The sequence below is a fragment of the Oncorhynchus masou genome, chromosome 30, assembly GCF_036934945.1.
Source record: "Oncorhynchus masou masou isolate Uvic2021 chromosome 30, UVic_Omas_1.1, whole genome shotgun sequence".
Lineage (NCBI taxonomy): Eukaryota > Metazoa > Chordata > Actinopteri > Salmoniformes > Salmonidae > Oncorhynchus > Oncorhynchus masou.
Genome location: NC_088241.1, coordinates 10,194,100 through 10,212,691, shown reverse-complemented (window position 1 = coordinate 10,212,691; position 18,592 = coordinate 10,194,100). Strand labels below are relative to the sequence as shown.

The 18,592-nt window shown below is 44.1% G+C and overlaps 1 protein-coding gene across 1 annotated transcript in view; it reads right to left on the bottom strand.

Moving 5' to 3' along the window:
* LOC135522031 (serine protease hepsin-like) overlaps positions 1-18,292 on the bottom strand; it is a 26,731-nt gene extending 8,439 nt beyond the window's left edge. The window contains exons 1-9 of the mRNA XM_064947921.1: positions 17,802-18,292; positions 17,174-17,299; positions 11,903-12,001; positions 8,990-9,031; positions 8,752-8,890; positions 3,984-4,103; positions 3,863-3,903; positions 3,399-3,564; positions 3,052-3,248 (exon numbers count right to left, since the gene is read on the bottom strand). Coding sequence (XP_064803993.1) covers positions 3,052-3,248; positions 3,399-3,564; positions 3,863-3,903; positions 3,984-4,103; positions 8,752-8,890; positions 8,990-9,031; positions 11,903-12,001; positions 17,174-17,192 — 823 coding nt within the window. The 5' untranslated portion in view covers positions 17,193-17,299; positions 17,802-18,292. The remainder of the gene's footprint in view (positions 1-3,051; positions 3,249-3,398; positions 3,565-3,862; positions 3,904-3,983; positions 4,104-8,751; positions 8,891-8,989; positions 9,032-11,902; positions 12,002-17,173; positions 17,300-17,801) is intronic.
* Between the last annotated feature and the right edge of the window lie 300 nt (positions 18,293-18,592).

Below are 18,592 nucleotides of genomic sequence, written 5' to 3'. Positions count from 1 at the left end.
GTAGTATGTACATGAATGTATAGTTAAAGTGACTATGCATATATGGTAAACAGAGAGTAGCAGCAGCGTAAAAAGAGGGTTTGGGGAGGGTTGGGGGGGCACACAATGCAAATACTCCGGGAAGCCATTTGATTACCTGTTCAGGAGTCTTATTGCTTGGGGGTAAAAACTGTTTTGTCCTAGACTTGGCACTCCAGTACCGCTTGCCATGCGGTAGTAGAGAGAACAGTCTATGGCTGGGGTGGCTGGGGTCTTTGACAATTTGTAGGGCCTTCCTGGATGGCAGGCAGCTTAGCCCCAGTGATGTACTGGGCCATACACACTACCCTCTGTAGTGCCATGCGGTCAGAGGCCGAGCAATTACCGTACCAGACAGTGATGCAACCATGCTCTCGATGTTGCAGCTGTAGAACCTTTTGAGGATCTCAGGACCCATGCCAAATCTTTTTTGTTTCCTGAGGGGGAATAGGCTTTGTTGTGCCCTCTTCACGACTGTCTTGGTGTGTTTGGACCATTCTAGTTTGTCCAGAGTAGTGATGATGGGCGTGCAGAGTTGTATGGCATTGAAGCTCGTCTGGAGGTTAGTTAACACAGTGTACAAAGAAGGGCCAAAAGTATACAGAATGGTGTCGTCTGCGTAGAGGTGGATCAGAGAGTCACCAGCAGCAAGGGTGAGATCATTGATGTATACAGAGAAAAGAGTCGGCCTGAGGATTGAACCCCATAGAGACTGCCAGAGGTCCGGACAACAGGCCCTCCGATTTGACACACTGAACTCTGTCTGAGAAGAAGTTGGTGAACCAGGCGAGGTAGTCATTTGAGAAACCAAGGCTGTTGAGTCTGCCGATAATAATGTGCTGATTGACAGAGTCGAAAGCCTTGGCCATTTCGATGAATACAGCTGCACAGTATTGTCTGTTATCGATGGCGGTTATGATAAGGTGAAGAGAAGGGAGCGAGAGATGAGATTGAATTATACTTAACTTCACTAGGGTAGGGGGCAGCATTCAGTATTTTGGATGAAAAGCATGCCCAAATTAAACTGCCTGCTACTTAGACCCAGAAGCTAGAATATGCATATAATTAGTTGATTTGGATAGAAAACACTCTACAGTTTCCAAAACCGTTACAATAATGTCTGTGAGTATAACAGAACTGATATGAAAGGTGAAAACCTGAGGAAAATCCAACTAGGAAGTACTATTATTTTGAAAGGCTGTTTTTCCATTGAAAGCCTATCCACCATACAAAGACTTAGGACTCAGCACACAATCTCTATGGCTTCACCTACATGTGGCCAGTCAGGCGTTTACTCTGAAAAATGAGGGAGATACAGCACTTTCAATGAGATGCCAGTGGAAATTTCCAGCCATGAGCCCAGCGTGTGATCGGGAGCGCGCATTTCTTGTTTCTCCTTTTCTATTGACGTAGCTTTTGTCCGGTTGAAATATTATTGATTATTTATAACAAGATTTTTGGACATAAAGAGGTACATTATCGAACAAAACAAACATTTATTATCTAACATGGAGACCTGGGAGTGCCACCAGATGAAGATTATCAAAGGTAAGTGATTAATTTTAATGCTATTTCTGACCTTGATTGGATAATGGCTGTATGGTTTTTGTGGCTAGGCGCTGACCTAACATAATCGTGTTGTGTGCTTTCGCCGTAAAGCCTTTTTGAAATCTGACACACCGGTTGCATTAAGGAGAATTTTATCTTTAAATGTATGCTAAACACTTGTATCTTTAATCAATGCTTATGATGAGTATTTCTGTAATTTGATGTGGCTCTCTGCATTTTCACCGGATGTATGTTTGAAACAATGATTACTGTACATAACACGCCAATTTCAACTGAGGTGTTTGGACATAAAAATTAACTTTATCGAACAAAACACACATTTATTGTGTAACATGAAGTCCTGTGAGTGCCATCTGATGAAGATCATCAAAGGTTAGTGATTAATTTAATCGCTATTTCTAACTTTTGTGAGCCCTCTCCTTGGCTGGAAAATGGCTGTATGGTTTTCTGTGACTAGCTGCTGACCTAACATAATTGTTTGGTGTGCTTTCACCGAAATTGGATTTACAAGAGTTTACAAGAAGTTTATTTTTAAAATGGTGTAAAATACTTGTATGTTTGAGGAATTTTAATTATGGGATTTCTGTTGTTTTGAATTTGGCACCCTGCAAATTCACTGGATATTGTCGAGGTTGGACGCTTGTACCAGAGAGGTTAAATGTATACTTGCACAAAAATTGAGATACTTGCGGGCATGTGTGTTGTATCCACTGTGGATAATGTTCATCTTGGCGGCTGATGTTGCATGTTCTCAATTTACCCACCAGTGAGTTATTATATCATGAGAATAGCTGCAATTCTGAGTCCAACCACTAGATGTCAGACAAGGCCCAATATATATGTCCTTGATAAACAACAGGAAGTTCACTGCATAACAACTACATCCAAAATCGGGGATGCACGTTTTGTTTAATGCCCTAGCACTACACAGCTGATCAAATAATCAACTAATCATAAAGCTTTTATAATTTGAAACAGCTGTATTGTGTTAAGACAAAAGACAAAACGTGCACCCCTTGGGGTTTGGGAAACGCTGTCCTAGAGAGTTTTCTCTCTCACATTATAACAATGTAATGTTTTTCTATGTACGTCCAGCGATTCCAGGAAAAATTACAGTAAAACAGAGGGCAAACTATTCTGTCCGGTTCTGATATTATTGTCTTTTGTCCAGGGGACAGCAGGCAGGCAGTAAAGAGGGCCTTTGTTTGGTAGTCTGACTGGAAACCTGAACCCTGAGGAAGGGAATTACCATAGTGACTCGTCCCTCATCTCTATCTGGCTTTATCACTTCTCTCTACTCCCCTTCTCTCTCTCTCTCTTTCTCTCTCTCCCTCTCTCCCTCCCTCTCTCTCTCCCTATTCTACCTCTAAGCACACTGTGGCTTCGTCTGATGTGCCTTGAAAAAGAACAACAAATCATCACAGTATAATAAGAATATAACAATATGGGCCCGGATGTGTTTACCTGTGAAGTGCAGAGGCTGGGCCAGAGCCAGGACAGCGATGTCTCTGCTGTTGTCATCTATGTTGGGGTCTACAAAGGGCAGGTAGCTGCTGTGGTACACCACAGTCTTTACCTCAAGAACTCTAACATTCTTATGGGTGAGCTTGTTGTAGATGGAGCCCAGTAGCACCCTCCATCGAGACACCTGACGGTTCCTCCTGAGGACAAACAGAATCCATGAGAAGAAGTGTGTAAGCGAGAGAAGAGAGAGAGAGAGCAAGTGAGACAGTGTGTGTGTGTGACAGAGAGAGAGAGAGAGAGAGAGAGAGAGAGAGATGAGAGAGATGGAGAGAAAATTCAGGGCTTACTCTGGGAAGCAGTGGGCTGCGCTGACGATCCAGCGGTCTGAGATGATGGAGCCTCCACACTGGTGCACCCCGTCATACTGCAAACTGACCTGCCACGGCCAGCTACCCTGCCTAGCATCTACACCACCCACTATACGGTCCTCTGTCAGACTACGCCTGCCACAGTCTAGACAGACAGACAGAAAGAGAGGGGAGGGAGGGATAGGGAGGAGAAAGAGATATGGATGGGGAGGGAGGGATAAGACAGAGAGAGATAGGGAGGGAGGAATAAAGAGAGAGGTAAGAGAGAGAGAGAGGTACAGGAGGAGAGAAAGAGAGAGGGAGGAATAAAGAGAGAGGTAATGGGGGATGCAGGAGAGAGAGAGTTAAGCCATCTTGTACAACTCTCAGGTTGTTTTTCATCACTTTGTGTAAAAACTGTATCACGGTGTCAGGACCAAACCAAAGCTCTCAGCAGAACCTACCTTGACAAAGGAGACTTAGGACCTGGCCAGTTTCACAGTCACTGAAAAACAAAACGACAACAGTCAGACACAGCAGCCTGGAACCCATCTATGAGATATGAGTGTTATAAGAATGCCTGACCAGGGATATAGAGACTCTTTGATCTTCTTTCCATAGGTCAGCTCCTTCTCTTTGACACAGAAGAACTCCTCACGGTCGTTACTGCCTTCAGGGATACTGGACACGGAGTAATTCACCACGCTGGAGGGGACATAAGGCATGCATCTCTTTATTACAGATACTTCTATCACTGACAGATCAGTTGAAAGATCCCTGGCCTAAACCAGATGAAGTTGTATAACTTTTTGGGCGACCCTACCAAATCCACATAGCAATGTAAGGTAAAACATACCCTTGTAAAACTGACCATCTTACCGATCCTCGACTTCGGCGATGTCATTTACAAAATAGCCTACAACACCCTACTCAACAAATTGGATGCAGTCTATCACAGTGCCATCTGTTTTGTCATCAAAGCCCCATATACTACCCACCACTGCGACCTGTACGCTCTCGTTGGCTGGCCCTCGCTTCATACTCGTCGCCAAACCAACTGGCTCCAGGTCATCTACAAGACCCTGCTAGGTAACGTCCCGCCTTATCTCTGCTCGCTGGTCACCATAGCAGCACCCACCCTTAGCATGCGTTCCAGCGGGTATATCTCACTTGTCAACCCCAAAGCCAATTCCTCATTTGGCCGCCTCTCCTTCCAGTTCTCTGCTGCCATTGACTGGAACGAACTACAAAAATCTCTGAAACTGGAAACACTTATCTCCCTCACTAGCTTTAAGCACCAGCTGTCAGAGCAGCTCACAGATCACTGGACCTATACATAGCCCATCTATAAATTGCCCAAACAACTACTGCTTCCCCTACTGCATTTATTTATTTATTTTGCTCCTTTGCACTCCAGTATTTCTACTTTGCAGACTCATCTCCGGTCAAATCTACCATTCCAGTGTTTTAATTGCCATATTGTTGTCACGCCTTGGTCTTAGTATTTTGTGTTTTAGTTAATTAGTTGGTCAGGCCAAGGTGTGACATGGGTTTGTTTGTTGTAATTCTTAGTGGGTTTTTTTTGGTTATTGGGATTGTAGCTGATTAGGGGTGTGTGTTACTTAGGTTTGGCTGCCTGAGGCGGTTCTCAATCAGAGTCAGGTGATTCTCGTTGTCTCTGATTGGGAACCGTATTTAGGTAGCCTGGGTTTCGCTTTGTATTTCGTGGGTGATTGTTCCTGTCTCTGTGTTAGTTTCACCAGTCAGGCTGTAATAGGTTTCACGTTCCGTTTGTTGTTTTGTATTTATTAGTTATTCATGTATAGTTTGTTTGTTTGTTTCACTAATAAACATGAGTAACCTACACGCTGCATTTCGGTCCGACTTTCTTGCGACAAACGAAGAACGCCGTTACAGAATCACCCACCACACACGGACCGAGCAGCGTGTCAACAGGCAGGAGCAGCCCAAAGAGGAGCAGCCCAAAGAGGAGCCGCGTATTAAGGATTTCTGGACATGGGAGGAAATCCTTGACGGGAGAGGACCCTGGGCTAAACCAGGGGAGTGTAGCCGCCCAAAGGTGCAGCAGGCGAAGAGGCAACAGAAGCAGCTTCAGTGGGAGAGGCTACACCATTTGGAGAATTGGACATGGGAGGAGGAACTGGATGGAAAAGGACCCTGGGCTCAGCCTGGTGAATATCGCCGCCCCAGGAGGAATTAGAAGCGGCTAAAGCGGAGAGGCGCTGGTATGAGGAGGCAGCACGGCGACATGGATGGAAGCCCGAAAAGCAGCCCCAAAAATTTCTTGGGGGGGGGGCTATCAGGGAGTATGGCTGCGTCAGGTAGGAGACCTGCGCAATCTCCCTGTGTTTACCGGGGGTCTAGAGAGACCGGGCAGGCACCGTGTTATGCAGTGGTGCGCACGGTGTCCCCAGTGCGGGCGCATAGCCCGGTGCGGTATATTTCAGCTCCGCGTATCGGCCGGGCTAGATTGAGCGTCGAGCCAAATGCCATGAAGCCGGCTCTACGCATCCGGTCCCCAGTGCGTCTCCTTGGGCCGGCTTACATGGCACCAGCCTTGCGCTCGGTGTCTCCGGTTCGCCTACATAGCCCAGTGCGGGCTATTTCTCCTCACAGCACTGGCAGGGCAACCGAGGGTATTCAACCAGGTAAGGTTGGGCAGGCTCGGTGCTCAAGAGCTCCAGTGCGCCTGCACGGTCCGGTCTATCCAGTACCACCTCCACACCCCAGCCCTCCGGTAGCAGCTCCCCGCACTAGGCTTCCTGTGCGTGTCCTCGACCCAATACCACCAGTGCAGGCACCATGCATCAGGCCTACAGTGCGCCTCGCCTCTCCTGTACTGTCAGAACCTTTCTCCTCTCCAGCGCTGCCGGAGCCTCCTGCCTGTTCGGAGCAGCCTGAGCTGCTAGTCTGCATGGAGCAGCCAGAGCTGCCAGTCTGCAAGGAGCTGCCAATCTGCAAGGAGCTGCCAGTCTGCATGGAGCAGCTAGAGTTGCCAGTCTGCAAGGAGCTGCCAGTCTGCATGAAGCAGCCAGAGCTGCCAGTCTGCATGGAGCAGCTAGAGCTGCCAGTCTGCAAGGAGCTGCCAGTCTGTATGGAGCAGCCAGAGCTGCCAGTCTGCCTGGAGCAGCTAGAGCTGCCAGTCTGCAAGGAGCTGCCAGTCTACATGGAGCAGCTAGAGCTGCCAGTCTGCAAGGAGCTGCCAGTCTGTATGGAGCAGCCAGAGCTGCCAGTCTGCCTGGAGCAGCTAGAGCTGCCAGTCTGCAAGGAGCTGCCAGTCTACATGGAGCAGCTAGAGCTGCCAGTCTGCAAGGAGCTGCCAGTCTGCATGGAGCAGCCAGAGCTGCCAGTCTACATGGAGCAGCTAGAGCTGCCAGTCTGCAAGGAGCTGCCAGTCTGCATGGAGCAGCCAGAGCTGCCAGTCTACATGGAGCAGCCAGAGCCACCAGTCAGCATGGAGCAGCCAGAGCCGTCAGTCAGCATGAAGCAGCCAGAGCCGTCAGTCTGCCAGGATCTGCCAGTCAGCCAGACTCTTCCAGATCTGCCAGTCAACCAGACTCTTCCAGATCTGCCAGTCAACCAGACTCTTCCAGATCTGCCAGTCAACCAGACTCTTCCAGATCTGCCAGTCAACCAGACTCTTCCAGATCTGCCAGTCAGCCAGACTCTTCCAGATCCAGCCAGTCAGCCAGGATCTTCCAGATCTGCCAGTCAACCAGTCAGATCTGCCAGGATCTTCCAGATCGGCCAGGATCTGCCAGTCAGACTCTTCCAGGATCCGACTCTTCCAGATCAGCCAGGATCCGCCAGTCAGCCAGGATCTGCCGGATTCAACTGCTTGGCTGGGCTTCATCTCGGTACTGGGCTTCTTCTCAGTACTGGGCTTCTTCTCAGTCCCGAGCTGCCCCTCAGTCCCGAGCTGCCCCTCAGTCCCGAGCTGCCACTCAGTCCCGAGCTGCCCCTCAGTCACGAGCTGCTCCTCTGTTATGTAGGGTTCTGGGTGAGGACTATTCGGCCATGGTCGGCGGTGAGGGTGGATTATCCCAGGACGCGAAGGGGAGGAACAATGACATTTATGAAGTGGGGTCCACGTCCGGATCCGGAACCGCCACCATGGACAGACGCCCACCCGGACCCTCCCTATGGTTTTGAAGTGCGTTCGGGAGTCCGCACCTTAGGGAGGGGGGGTTCTGTCACGCCTTGGTCTTAGTATTTTGTGTTTTAGTTAATTAGTTGGTCAGGCCAAGGTGTGACATGGGTTTATTGTTTGTTGTAATTCTTAGTGGGGTTTTTTTGGTTATTGGGATTGTAGCTGATTAGGGGTGTGTGTTACTTAGGTTTGGCTGCCTGAGGCGGTTCTCAATCAGAGTCAGGTGATTCTCGTTGTCTCTGATTGGGAACCATATTTAGGTAGCCTGGGTTTCGCTTTGTATTTTGTGGGTGATTGTTCCTGTCTCTGTGTTAGTTTCACCAGTCAGGCTGTAATAGGTTTCACGTTCCGTTTGTTGTTTTGTATTTATTAGTTATTCATGTATAGTTTGTTTGTTTGTTTCACTAATAAACATGAGTAACCTACACGCTGCATTTCGGTCCGACTTTCTTGCGACAAACGAAGAACGCCGTTACAATTGTATTTACTTCGCCACCATGGCCTATTTATTGCCTTTACCTCCCTTATCTCACCTCATTTGCTCAAATTGTATATAGACTCATTTTTCTACTGTATTATTGACTGTATGTTTGTTTTACTCCATGTGTAACTGTGTTGTTATATGTGTCGAACTGCTTTGCTTTATCTTGGCTAGGTCGCAGTTGAAATGAGAACTTGTTCTCAACTTGCCTACCTGGTTAAATAAAGGTGAAATCAATAAATAAATAAAGATCTCTCATTGAAAGGAAGTCTGAGAATCGGTAGATCCATTCTATATGCGTAAGAGGGAGTTCCAAGATTAATGTACATCTGTACATCTGAAAATACAATCTTTTTTGTTTTTGAAAATATATTTCACAGCTGTTTAGATTCTCTAAACTATACATTGCTTGCTTTGTGGCCATAAACTGAAATTAGGCAAACCATTGAATTTTAGCAACCAGGCAAGGGTGGAGCAATTTCTGTGCAGCCTTCTTGCATGGCATAGGGGTATCAGCCCCCCACACCTCTCTGATTCAGATGGGTTGCGTTAAATGCGGAAGACACATTTCAGTTGAGTGCATTCATTTGTACAACTGACTAGGTACTGCTTCCCTTTCCTTTTATCATGCTGTAGATAGTGACTCCCACTTTGGGATATAATCTAAATTCTTTCATATCACAATCCATCAATCTCCTCACCTGACAAAGCCCATCTCCTCACAACTGATGTTGGCCAGGAGCTGGTTGGCCTCTGAGGAACAGAGGTGTCTCCACCGTCGCTCGGCCGGGTCAAACACCCGGAGACGTAGGTCCGAGCTTGGATTGGAGTTCACCTGAACTGGGTTGGAGAAATGAAATACTGGATCAAATAAACCATTCTATCGATTCAGATACGATATGAGGTTGGCTTTGGTGGAGTGGTTTCCCTCTCACTTACCATCATATAATCCTGTGTCTTCTTCTCTGATACAAAATGTTACTAGGATTTGAAAAACAAACAAACAAACAAAAGTCAACAACATGTAATATAAAACCGTAAAGAGCATACACACTCTGTTGATGAAACAGCAAACCTCACAGAGCCTGCAAACAAATCCACTGACTGCAATCAAACAATGTTGGTAATATCTGTACTAGAGGTCGACCGATTATGATTTTCCAACGCCGATACCGATTATTGGAGGACCAAAAATCTGATACCGATTAATCGGTCGATTTTTTTTATTTGTAATAATGACAATTACAACAATACTGAATTAACACTTATTTTAACTTAATATAAAACATCAATAAAGTCAATCTAGCCTCAAATAAATAATGAAACATGTTCAATTTGGTTTAAATAATGCAAAAACAAAGTGTTGGAGAAGAAAATAATATGTGCCATGTAAAAATGTGTGCCATGTAAAAAAGCTAACGTTTAAGTTCCTTGCTCAGAACATGAGAACATATGACAGTTGGTGGTTCTTTTTAACATGAGACTTCAATATTCCAAGGTAAGAGGTTTTAGGTTGTAGTTAATACCTCTTGAAACTCGGGGGTACTATTTTCATTTTTTGAAAAATAACATTCCCAAAGTAAACGGGCTATTTTGTCAGGACAAGATGCTAAAATATGCATATAATTGACAGCTTAAGATAGAAAACACTCTAAAGTTTCCAAAACTGTAAAATAGTCTGTGAGTATAACAGAACTGATATTGCAAGTGAAAGCCTGAGAAAAGTCCAATCAGGAAGGGACTCTTATTTAGAAAGCTCTGCGTTCCTATGCGTCCCTATTGAGCAGTGAATGGGATATCAACCAGATTCCTTTTTCTATGGCTTCCTAATGTGTCTAGTGTCACAATACAAAGTTTCAGGCTTTTATTTTGAAAAAATGAGCCTAAACGACAACATTGCGTCAGTGTTCAGCTGGATGCTCTCAGAGTGATTTGTGGGTAAAGGACAAATGCGACCATGGTTTCTTTCCTACTAAGAAGCCACCTGTCCCGGTTGATATATTATCGAATAGATATTTGAAAAACATCTTGAGGATTGATTATAAAAAACGTTTGCCATGTTTCTGTCGATATTATGGATCTAATTTGGAATATTTTTCGGTGTTGTCGTGACCGCAGTTTCCGGTGGATTTCTCAACCAAACGTGAAGTACAAACGGAGGAATTTCGGCTATAAAAATAATCTTTATGGGACAAAATGAACATTTGCTGTCTAACTGGGAGTCTCGTGAGTGAAAACATCCAAAGCTCATCAAAGGTAAACGATTTAATTTGATTGCTTTTCTGATTTTCGTGACCAAGCTGCCTGCTGCTAGCTAGGCATAATGCTATGCTAGGCTATCGATAAACTTACACAAATGCTTGTCTTGCTTTGGCTGTAAAGCATATTATTAACAAAAGGCTAAGCTATGTTTCAATATATTTCACTGTGATTTAATGAATATGAAACATTTCTAGAAATATTTTTTGTCCGTTGCGTTATGCTAATTAGTGTCAGTTGATGACAATTCTCCCGGATCCGTTCCAAGATTAATAAAGTATTTATAGGACTATTTCTCTCTATACTATTTGTATTTCATATACCTTTGACTATTGGATGTTCTTATAGGCACTATAGTATTGCCAGTGTAACAGTATAGCTTCCGTCCCCCTACCTGGGCTCAAACCAGGAACACATCGACAACAGCCACACTCTAAGCATCGTTACCCATCGCTCCACAAAAGCCACGGCCCTTGCAGCGCAAGGGGAATAACTACTCCAAATCTAAAAGCGAGTGACGTTTGAAACAGTATTAGCGCTCACCCAGCTAACTAGCTAGCCATTTCACATTGGTTACACCAGCCATTAGGCTGATAGGCTTGAAGTCATAAACAGCGCTGTGCTTGCGAAGAGCTGCTGGCAAAACGCACGAAAGTGCTGTTTGAATGAATGATTACGGGCCTGCTGCTGCTCAGTCAGACTGCTCTATCAAATCAGACTTAATTATAACATAATAACACACAGAAATACGAGCCTTTGGTCATTAATATGATCGAATCTGGAAACTATCATTTCGAAAACAAAACGTTTATTATTTCAGTGAAATACGGAACCGTTCGGTATTTTTTTTAAATCTAACGGGTGGCATCTCTAAATCTAAATATTGTTGTTACATTGCACAACCTTCAATGTATGTCATAATTATGTAAAATTCTGGCAAATTAGTTCGCAATGAGCCAGGCTGCCCAAACAGATGCATATACCCTGACTAGAGCGTTGGACTAGTTAACTGTGCGGTTGCAAGATTGGGACCCCTGAGCTGACAAGGTGAAAATCTGTAGTTCTGCCCCTTAACAAGGCAGTTAACCCACAGTTCCTAGGCAGTCATTGAAAATAAGAATGTGTTCTTAACTGACTTGCCCAGTTAAATAAAAGATATAAGAAAATAAAAATATTATAATTTGTTATTTTTTTATAATCGGAAATCGGCGCCCAATAATACTGATTTCCAATTGTTATGAAAACTTGAAATCGGCCCTAATTAATCAGCCATTCCGATTAATCGGTCGACCTCTAATCTGTACCAAAGATAGTTCAGTCAGGCCGTTTACCATTGAAAAAATGGGTCAGTTCCTGTCTACTTAAGGGGGTGGCTCTCCCATAGACACCAATGTGATAGAAACTGGTTCTGGTGTACTTAGTTAATTGACTTCCATTCAAACAGAGAACAATGAGGGAGTGGGATGTCTCACTTCCTCTTTCGTCTCTGTCTGTACTATGAAAAAAACTAAAACTACATTGCCCACAAAGCACTGCTCATTGCCTAAAGGTACACATCACTACTATGTGAGAGCAGATGCAGAGGCCTCTCACCTACAGCCCAGACAGCAGCTCCAATCCCCCCAAGTAGCACCACGGTCAGACACACGCCCGCCACACGACATGGGGTCAGGAAGGTCACCCCCGTGCCTCCTGTAAAAGACAATACACACAACAAAAACAACACACACAACAAAGACATACCATTACGTTCAACGTTACACTGAAGGTAGTCTGGCCCAGGAGTGTGAAGGTGAACGGCAAGGTACTGGAATGACAAACCACCCTTGCTGTCTCTGCCTTGCGGGCTCCCCTCTCTTCACTGGGATTCTCTACCTCTGACTCTATTAAGGTGGCTGAGTCATTGGCTTGCACACGCTCTCCCGTTCTGTCCCTAGGAGGGGTGCATCACATTGTGCCAGGCTTTTTTCGGTGGTCTGTCTGTCCTATCTGGTGTAATTATCCTGTCTTATCTAGTGTCCTGTGTGATCTTAAGTAGGCTTCCTCTAATTCTTCAATCTCTCTCTCTCTCCCCATCCGAAGAACCTGAGCCCCATGCCTCAGGACTACCGGGCCTGATGACTCCTGGCATTCCCCGTCTCCAGTCCACCTGGTTGTGCTGCTGATCCAGTTTCTGCTGTTCTGCCTGTGGTTATAGACCCCTGATCTGTTCACTGGTCGTGCTACCTTGTCCCAGACCTGCTGTTTCGACCCTCGCTCTCCCTCTCTCTCTCTCCCCCCTTCTTGCTCTCTCTCCCCTCTCTACCACACCTGCTGTCTTGACAATGCTCAGCTATGAAAAGACAACTGACCATGCTGGTCATCTATGAACGTTTGAACATCTTGAAGAACGATCTGGCCTTAATGGCCATGTACTCTTATAATCTCCATTAGGTACAGCAAGAAGAGGACAGGCCACCCCTCACAGCCTAGTTCCTTTCTAGGTTTCTTCCTAGGTTCCTTCCTTTCTAGGGAGTTTTTCCTAGCCACCATGCTTTTACATCTGCATTGCTTGCTCTCTGGGGTTTTAGACTCGGTTTCTGTATAAGCAATTTGTGACTGCTGATGTAAAAAGGGCTTTATAAATAAATGTGATTGATTGATTTGATTTAATCCTGGTGTGCTGACCTGTTGCACCCTCTATAACCACTGTGATTATTATTTGACCCTGCTGGTCATCTATGAACATTTGAACATCTTGAAGTAGTGAAAGTGTTTTACTCAGATAGGTAAAAAGGAAGAGAGAGTGTCATAATACCACACTGGCAAATTGGCACATTGAAATAGTACAAATGAATAGGATCAATAGTCCAAAGTCTGCTCCATTTCCATAGAGCTAAAACAAACTGCAAGCTTGATTTCAGTGCCATCTCAAGCCCCAACAAATTGTCACTGTGTCCCTAGCTAGAACACAAGGTTGGGCAGAATGAGAGGTCATTTCATTGCATTAAATTGCTGATGATGATGAAAGGTCCATGAACTGACCAGTCACTAACTGTTAAAGTTTGGTTGAACCAAAACAAAGCCACACTTGATTATTCAAGCACTGTTTCCAACTTAAGTCACACTTATGCGCCGCGCACACACAGACACACACACACACAAACACACTTGTTTTACTGTCCTTGTGAGGACTTCTGGTCCACACAAGGATAGCAAAACCAAACCACACACACACACACACACACACACACACACGCAGGTAGCATGCGTAAATCTGTTGTGTTTGCAGACAGGTATCTGAGGCGCAGAGAGTGAAGTTCTGGAGTGGTCATTAACCTTGCAGGCTGGCCAGCCAGCTTCAGCCAGTGTACAGACATGCCACATACAAGACCAAACCAGCAGAGCAGACCAGCAGAGCAGAGACACTGACTGACTGCAAGGCATAATAAGCTCCTGACTCAGTGCAAAGAAACACACTGTCTGTCTGTGTGTGGATCCAACTCAGGTCTAACACACATTATAAGAATGCTCTGTAGGTAATACACAGGTCTATAAGTGTCTTTATGTATGCTATAGGACCAAGACATTTTACTGATCTGGTCATGTGGTCCTTGCTATGTTGGCAATACAACAGTCTGACAGACACTTAGGAACAATCTCCTATTGGGCATCAATACATGCCCAATAGTGAGGACATCATTCAAACATTCGACACCAACAGTTGCACTATATTTCACATTTGAGTCATTTAGCAGATGCTCTTAACCAGAGCGACTTACAGGAGCAATTAGGGTTAAATGCCTTGCTCAAAGGCACAGACAGATGCTTTACTTAGTCGGCTCTGGGATTCGAACTAGCGACCTTTTGGTTACCAACGCTCTTAACCGCTAGGCTACCTGCCACCCACTACCTGGATCACCCTAGCTGCCTGTACAAGCAGAGTCTGCCGGATGAGCATGTCTCTTATCAACAACATAACACTGTTTCCCATTGTGCCTTATGCAGGGAAACAAGCATCAACCTGATACTCTGCCAATCAAAAGAGAGGAAAATCAACATCGCACACAAAGGAGGGAGACTGGAATTCAGTGAGAAAACACTGGGGGTCCTGTAAGGCCATGGGGTCTGCCGTCTGTACTCCCTACCTCAGGATATGGGCACAGTTTACAGGCAGCTGATGGCTTTTCAGAGAGTGATGGGGAAATCCTCCACTTTTTTCTCCCTTACTCACCAGTGTCAATCAGTGTGGACCATGCATCAACAATAAGATACATGAGTTTCTACTGAGAGGGCATTAAAAAAATCAAGTACTGTTGCTCTTTAACACAGTGAAAATTAAGATGTACAAATGTATTTGAAGGATTTTGTATACTGTATGGTTTAAAACACACAATTGACCTGCATAACATACAGTGGAGCTCTGTTAGTGTGATGACTGTACATTATATAATAAAATTGACTTTTTCCAAACAATAACAGATGTTTTGGTGCAGTCACCTATGGCAACACCAGAGAACCCTGACTGAGCACATGTTATAGGCTGCTGATTCAAGGGCTTTTCCAGATATCAGTCTGGAGCCCTGATACACTGGCTCGTGGGTGTGCTGGCTTTTGTTCCAACCCAGCACTAACACGCATGAAGACCATGATTAGTTGATTGTTTGAAACAGGTATGGTCTAGAGAGCAGAACCCTTCATACCCAGTCACATTGCAGAACCCTGCACTACAGATTTAAATTAGAACATTCCTTCTCTGTACAAAAGCGATTCTCAACCTTGTTGACTTTCAGGAGACGTTCTACTTCGAACAAAAACGTTCTACAACCACAAAACCCATCCCCAACCCATCCACCTATGTCCTGTGAGGCCGTATCAGTAGATTAATGTGTTATTGTTCCTGCCCAGGACTCTGTGTAATGACAGGGGTGAGGAAGGGACCACAGATCCTATTGACATAACTTTATCTCAGGCCAGTCTCCCTTCCAGTATTCCAGCTGCTGGTTCCAATAAAGCCCCATATTTCCTAAACCCACTCCAGTGGATCCTGGAGTCTGGCCTGGAGCTGGAGAACAAGCCCTGCTATTGTTTTAGCCTCTACCTGAGTACAACCGGTGTGTGGGAAATACACATCTCCTTTGCTCAAGAGAGATACATACTTCTATAAGGTGAAAGGCCTAGTTACCTTGTGTCTCTCTCAGGAAGATTGTATTCTGTCTAATTTCACAATAGAAATATTGTTTCATAAAGCTACATCTGTTTCAGAACTGTGACTAAAATGTCTCACACAACAATCAATGAGTCATGGAATGCCACAGATCAGCAGTTCCAGCAACTAAACCACAGATAGACCATAGTGTTGTACACCTCAGCCCACACCTCAACCCAGATCAAAACGAAACCAGACAACACAACAATCACCAGTCATGCTATAACTGTTTCAGCTACACTGTACAGGATCAACTCAGAAGGAGACTGAGATGTTGTTCATTGGATTGTGACTCAGGTTTGCCAATGGCTTTACATTGAAACATAGAATCTGAGCATCTCCATCTCAAGACACACGGAGGTGTCCATGCTTGAGAACTTAGGAGCATTTTTAATTCTCCAAATGAAACACCACACAATAAATGATGTCTGTGTCTGATGTCTATGTCTGGTAAAAAGCAAACAGTATAACTGTGGTCTAAAAAATATTTTAAACTCAAGATTACCCTTGTTATTACCACTGTTTTGATTATTTGCCAGTACATACAGGTATAGCTTTCGAAATACTGAGTAAAGATCATGATTAGGATCACCTACTACTAGTGATAATTAGATAACAAAGAAATACTGATATGGTTCCAAGCCAGGTACACTTGGGCCTTTATCTTATCTGTCATTCCATAAACATAATCACACAAGACATTACCGTGTCATAAAGTAGTTAAAGTAGTTAGAATGAGAGTAGTTAAATAAGGTGTATGGTCTGCCACTACAACTGAAGAGACAGCTGAGAAGTGAAGGCAAGAACCCAAAGATAATGTTCTCCATTCAGAAAGAACTCTAGACGCCCCAATTAGATAATAAAAAGAGGTTCCTTGTGTAATAGATAATAATACAGTTGAAGTCGGAAGTTTACAGACACCTTAGCTAAATACATTTACACTCAGTTTTTCACAATTCCTGACAATTAACCCTAGTAAAAATTCCCTGTCTTAAGTCAGTTAAGATCACCACTTTATTTGAAGAATGTGAAATGTCAGAATAACCAGAGGACATTTCTCCAAAAAGTACCATCTTTGTCCCCATGTGCAGTTGCAAACGGTACTATTTTTTAATGACTCCAACCTAAGTGTATGTAAACTTCCGACTTCAACTGTAAATACTCAAAACATTTCTAAACAGAATTAAAGACGCATGGATAAAGTATCACTGAACTCTTAAAGGGTTCTTTGGCTGTCCCTGTAGGATAACCCTTTTAATGTAGGTTCCAGGTAGAACTCTTTTTGGTTCCAGGTAGAACACTTTTGGGTTCCATGTAGAATCCTCTGGTAAAGGTTTCTACATAAAACCCATAGGGTTCTGCCTGGAACCAAAAAGTGTTCTTCAAAGGGTTCTCCTATGGGGACAGCACCTTTTTTTCTAAGACTGTGTTTACTTTAATAAAAGCTCAATTATTTGCAAGATCTTCGTCAAAAACAGACTGTACAAAGAAAAAAAAAACATTTTTAAATGGTTCCTAATCTAGATCACAAACTCGACACCACAAAAGGTAGTTTACCCCATCAAACATCAAGCAGTGGCCAGTTCTATTAATCTTTAACACTGAGTTCTTCTGATGTCAAATATAGAGGGAAAAAATGTGGCAAGACAATGTCTGGATGTGTGTGGATCACTCACCATTCTTTTTCTCAGTCATGTTTTCTCGCTCAAAAGTAGAAAATGAAAAGAGGTAGCTGAAGTTCAGAGTGGCCCTGCTTCACAGCTCCTGTGATGGTCAACTTGCCACCCAGGCTTATCCCCAGCCTGTATAAATAGATAGCATAGAACATAAACGTTAATACACTTTTTGACTGGAGAGAGGTGGGTTAAACAAGTTAAATAAACCAAAGGGCAAAGTGAGTTGTTTTGAGCAGATTTGACTAATAGTCCAGGCTGAAGGGGAAATTGTTATTTTTCTATGGAATAAATGTGTAATAAACATGTCTCTACTGATGAGTGGTAGCTATATTGTAATTTACCACAGAATGAGGATATGCTGTTTCTCCCCAGTATGCATACTAGCTAGCTACCAATAGGCCTACCATCCAGCATAGAATGATTAGGCCTACCATCCAGCATAGAATGATTAGGCCTACATACCTTTCATATCGACAAACTCATAACAATGCCCATTAGACGTGAACACTGGACATAATGTAACTGTTACTTTTCCAAAGCTATGTTCATGATCAAAAACAACTCAATGTGCTTTAAAATTACAGAGTAGTAGGTTACTCAAAATCCACACCATTCTCAGATCACTCACCTCTCTTTTGCAACAGGTGTACGACTGCTTGTCAAATCAAGTTACAATCTCAGCGATTACTCTCGAGGCTCCCTGTTCCCTCCGGGGTAGCAGTATGAATAGGCTGTAAACTCCACCATAGATATTCCCAATAGTTCGACAAGTGGTTGTATGGCTACAAAGAGTACGAAAAGAAAACGTTCCCCACTTTCTCTCTCCCCTTCTGCGAAAGACTCAAAACTGAAAATAAAATATAATTTCCTATAGATAAAACGTGTAGCTATCAACGTATTTACACGGTTGTTTTTTCTGTAAAAACAAGACTGCTCAGCAGTTCAACTTGTTCAACTCCCGGATCTGCGCTCATAGCCTTTTAGAAACGGTCAAGGTAGTGTACAGGTGACGTCATGAGATATCGGTCAAATGGCACCTGCAGAGCAGAGCACAGGCTTAACAACCCCTTCAATTGATATACCGTTTCCTAGTTTTACATTTATGTCTTAAGTTCAGGTAATGTTCCAGGTGCAATAGACCAAAGTGCATTGAAGTTGAGGCATGAGTAGGCCAGTCCTAGGCTTAAACCATGCCACAGGAGCTTAAATGGACCTTGCAACATTATTGTCTAAACAATAGGGTGAAAATGTAGCCGGTGCTATACTGCACCGCTGTAACTCTGCGTTGTGTATGGTTGATAGAGACTATAAACGTGGACTTTGGAGATCAGGTAGTTTTAATCAAGCAGAACTGACTCTCTGCATCCTGCATCTGCATCCAAAAGGAAATAAAACATTTGTAGAGCACATATGTTCTGA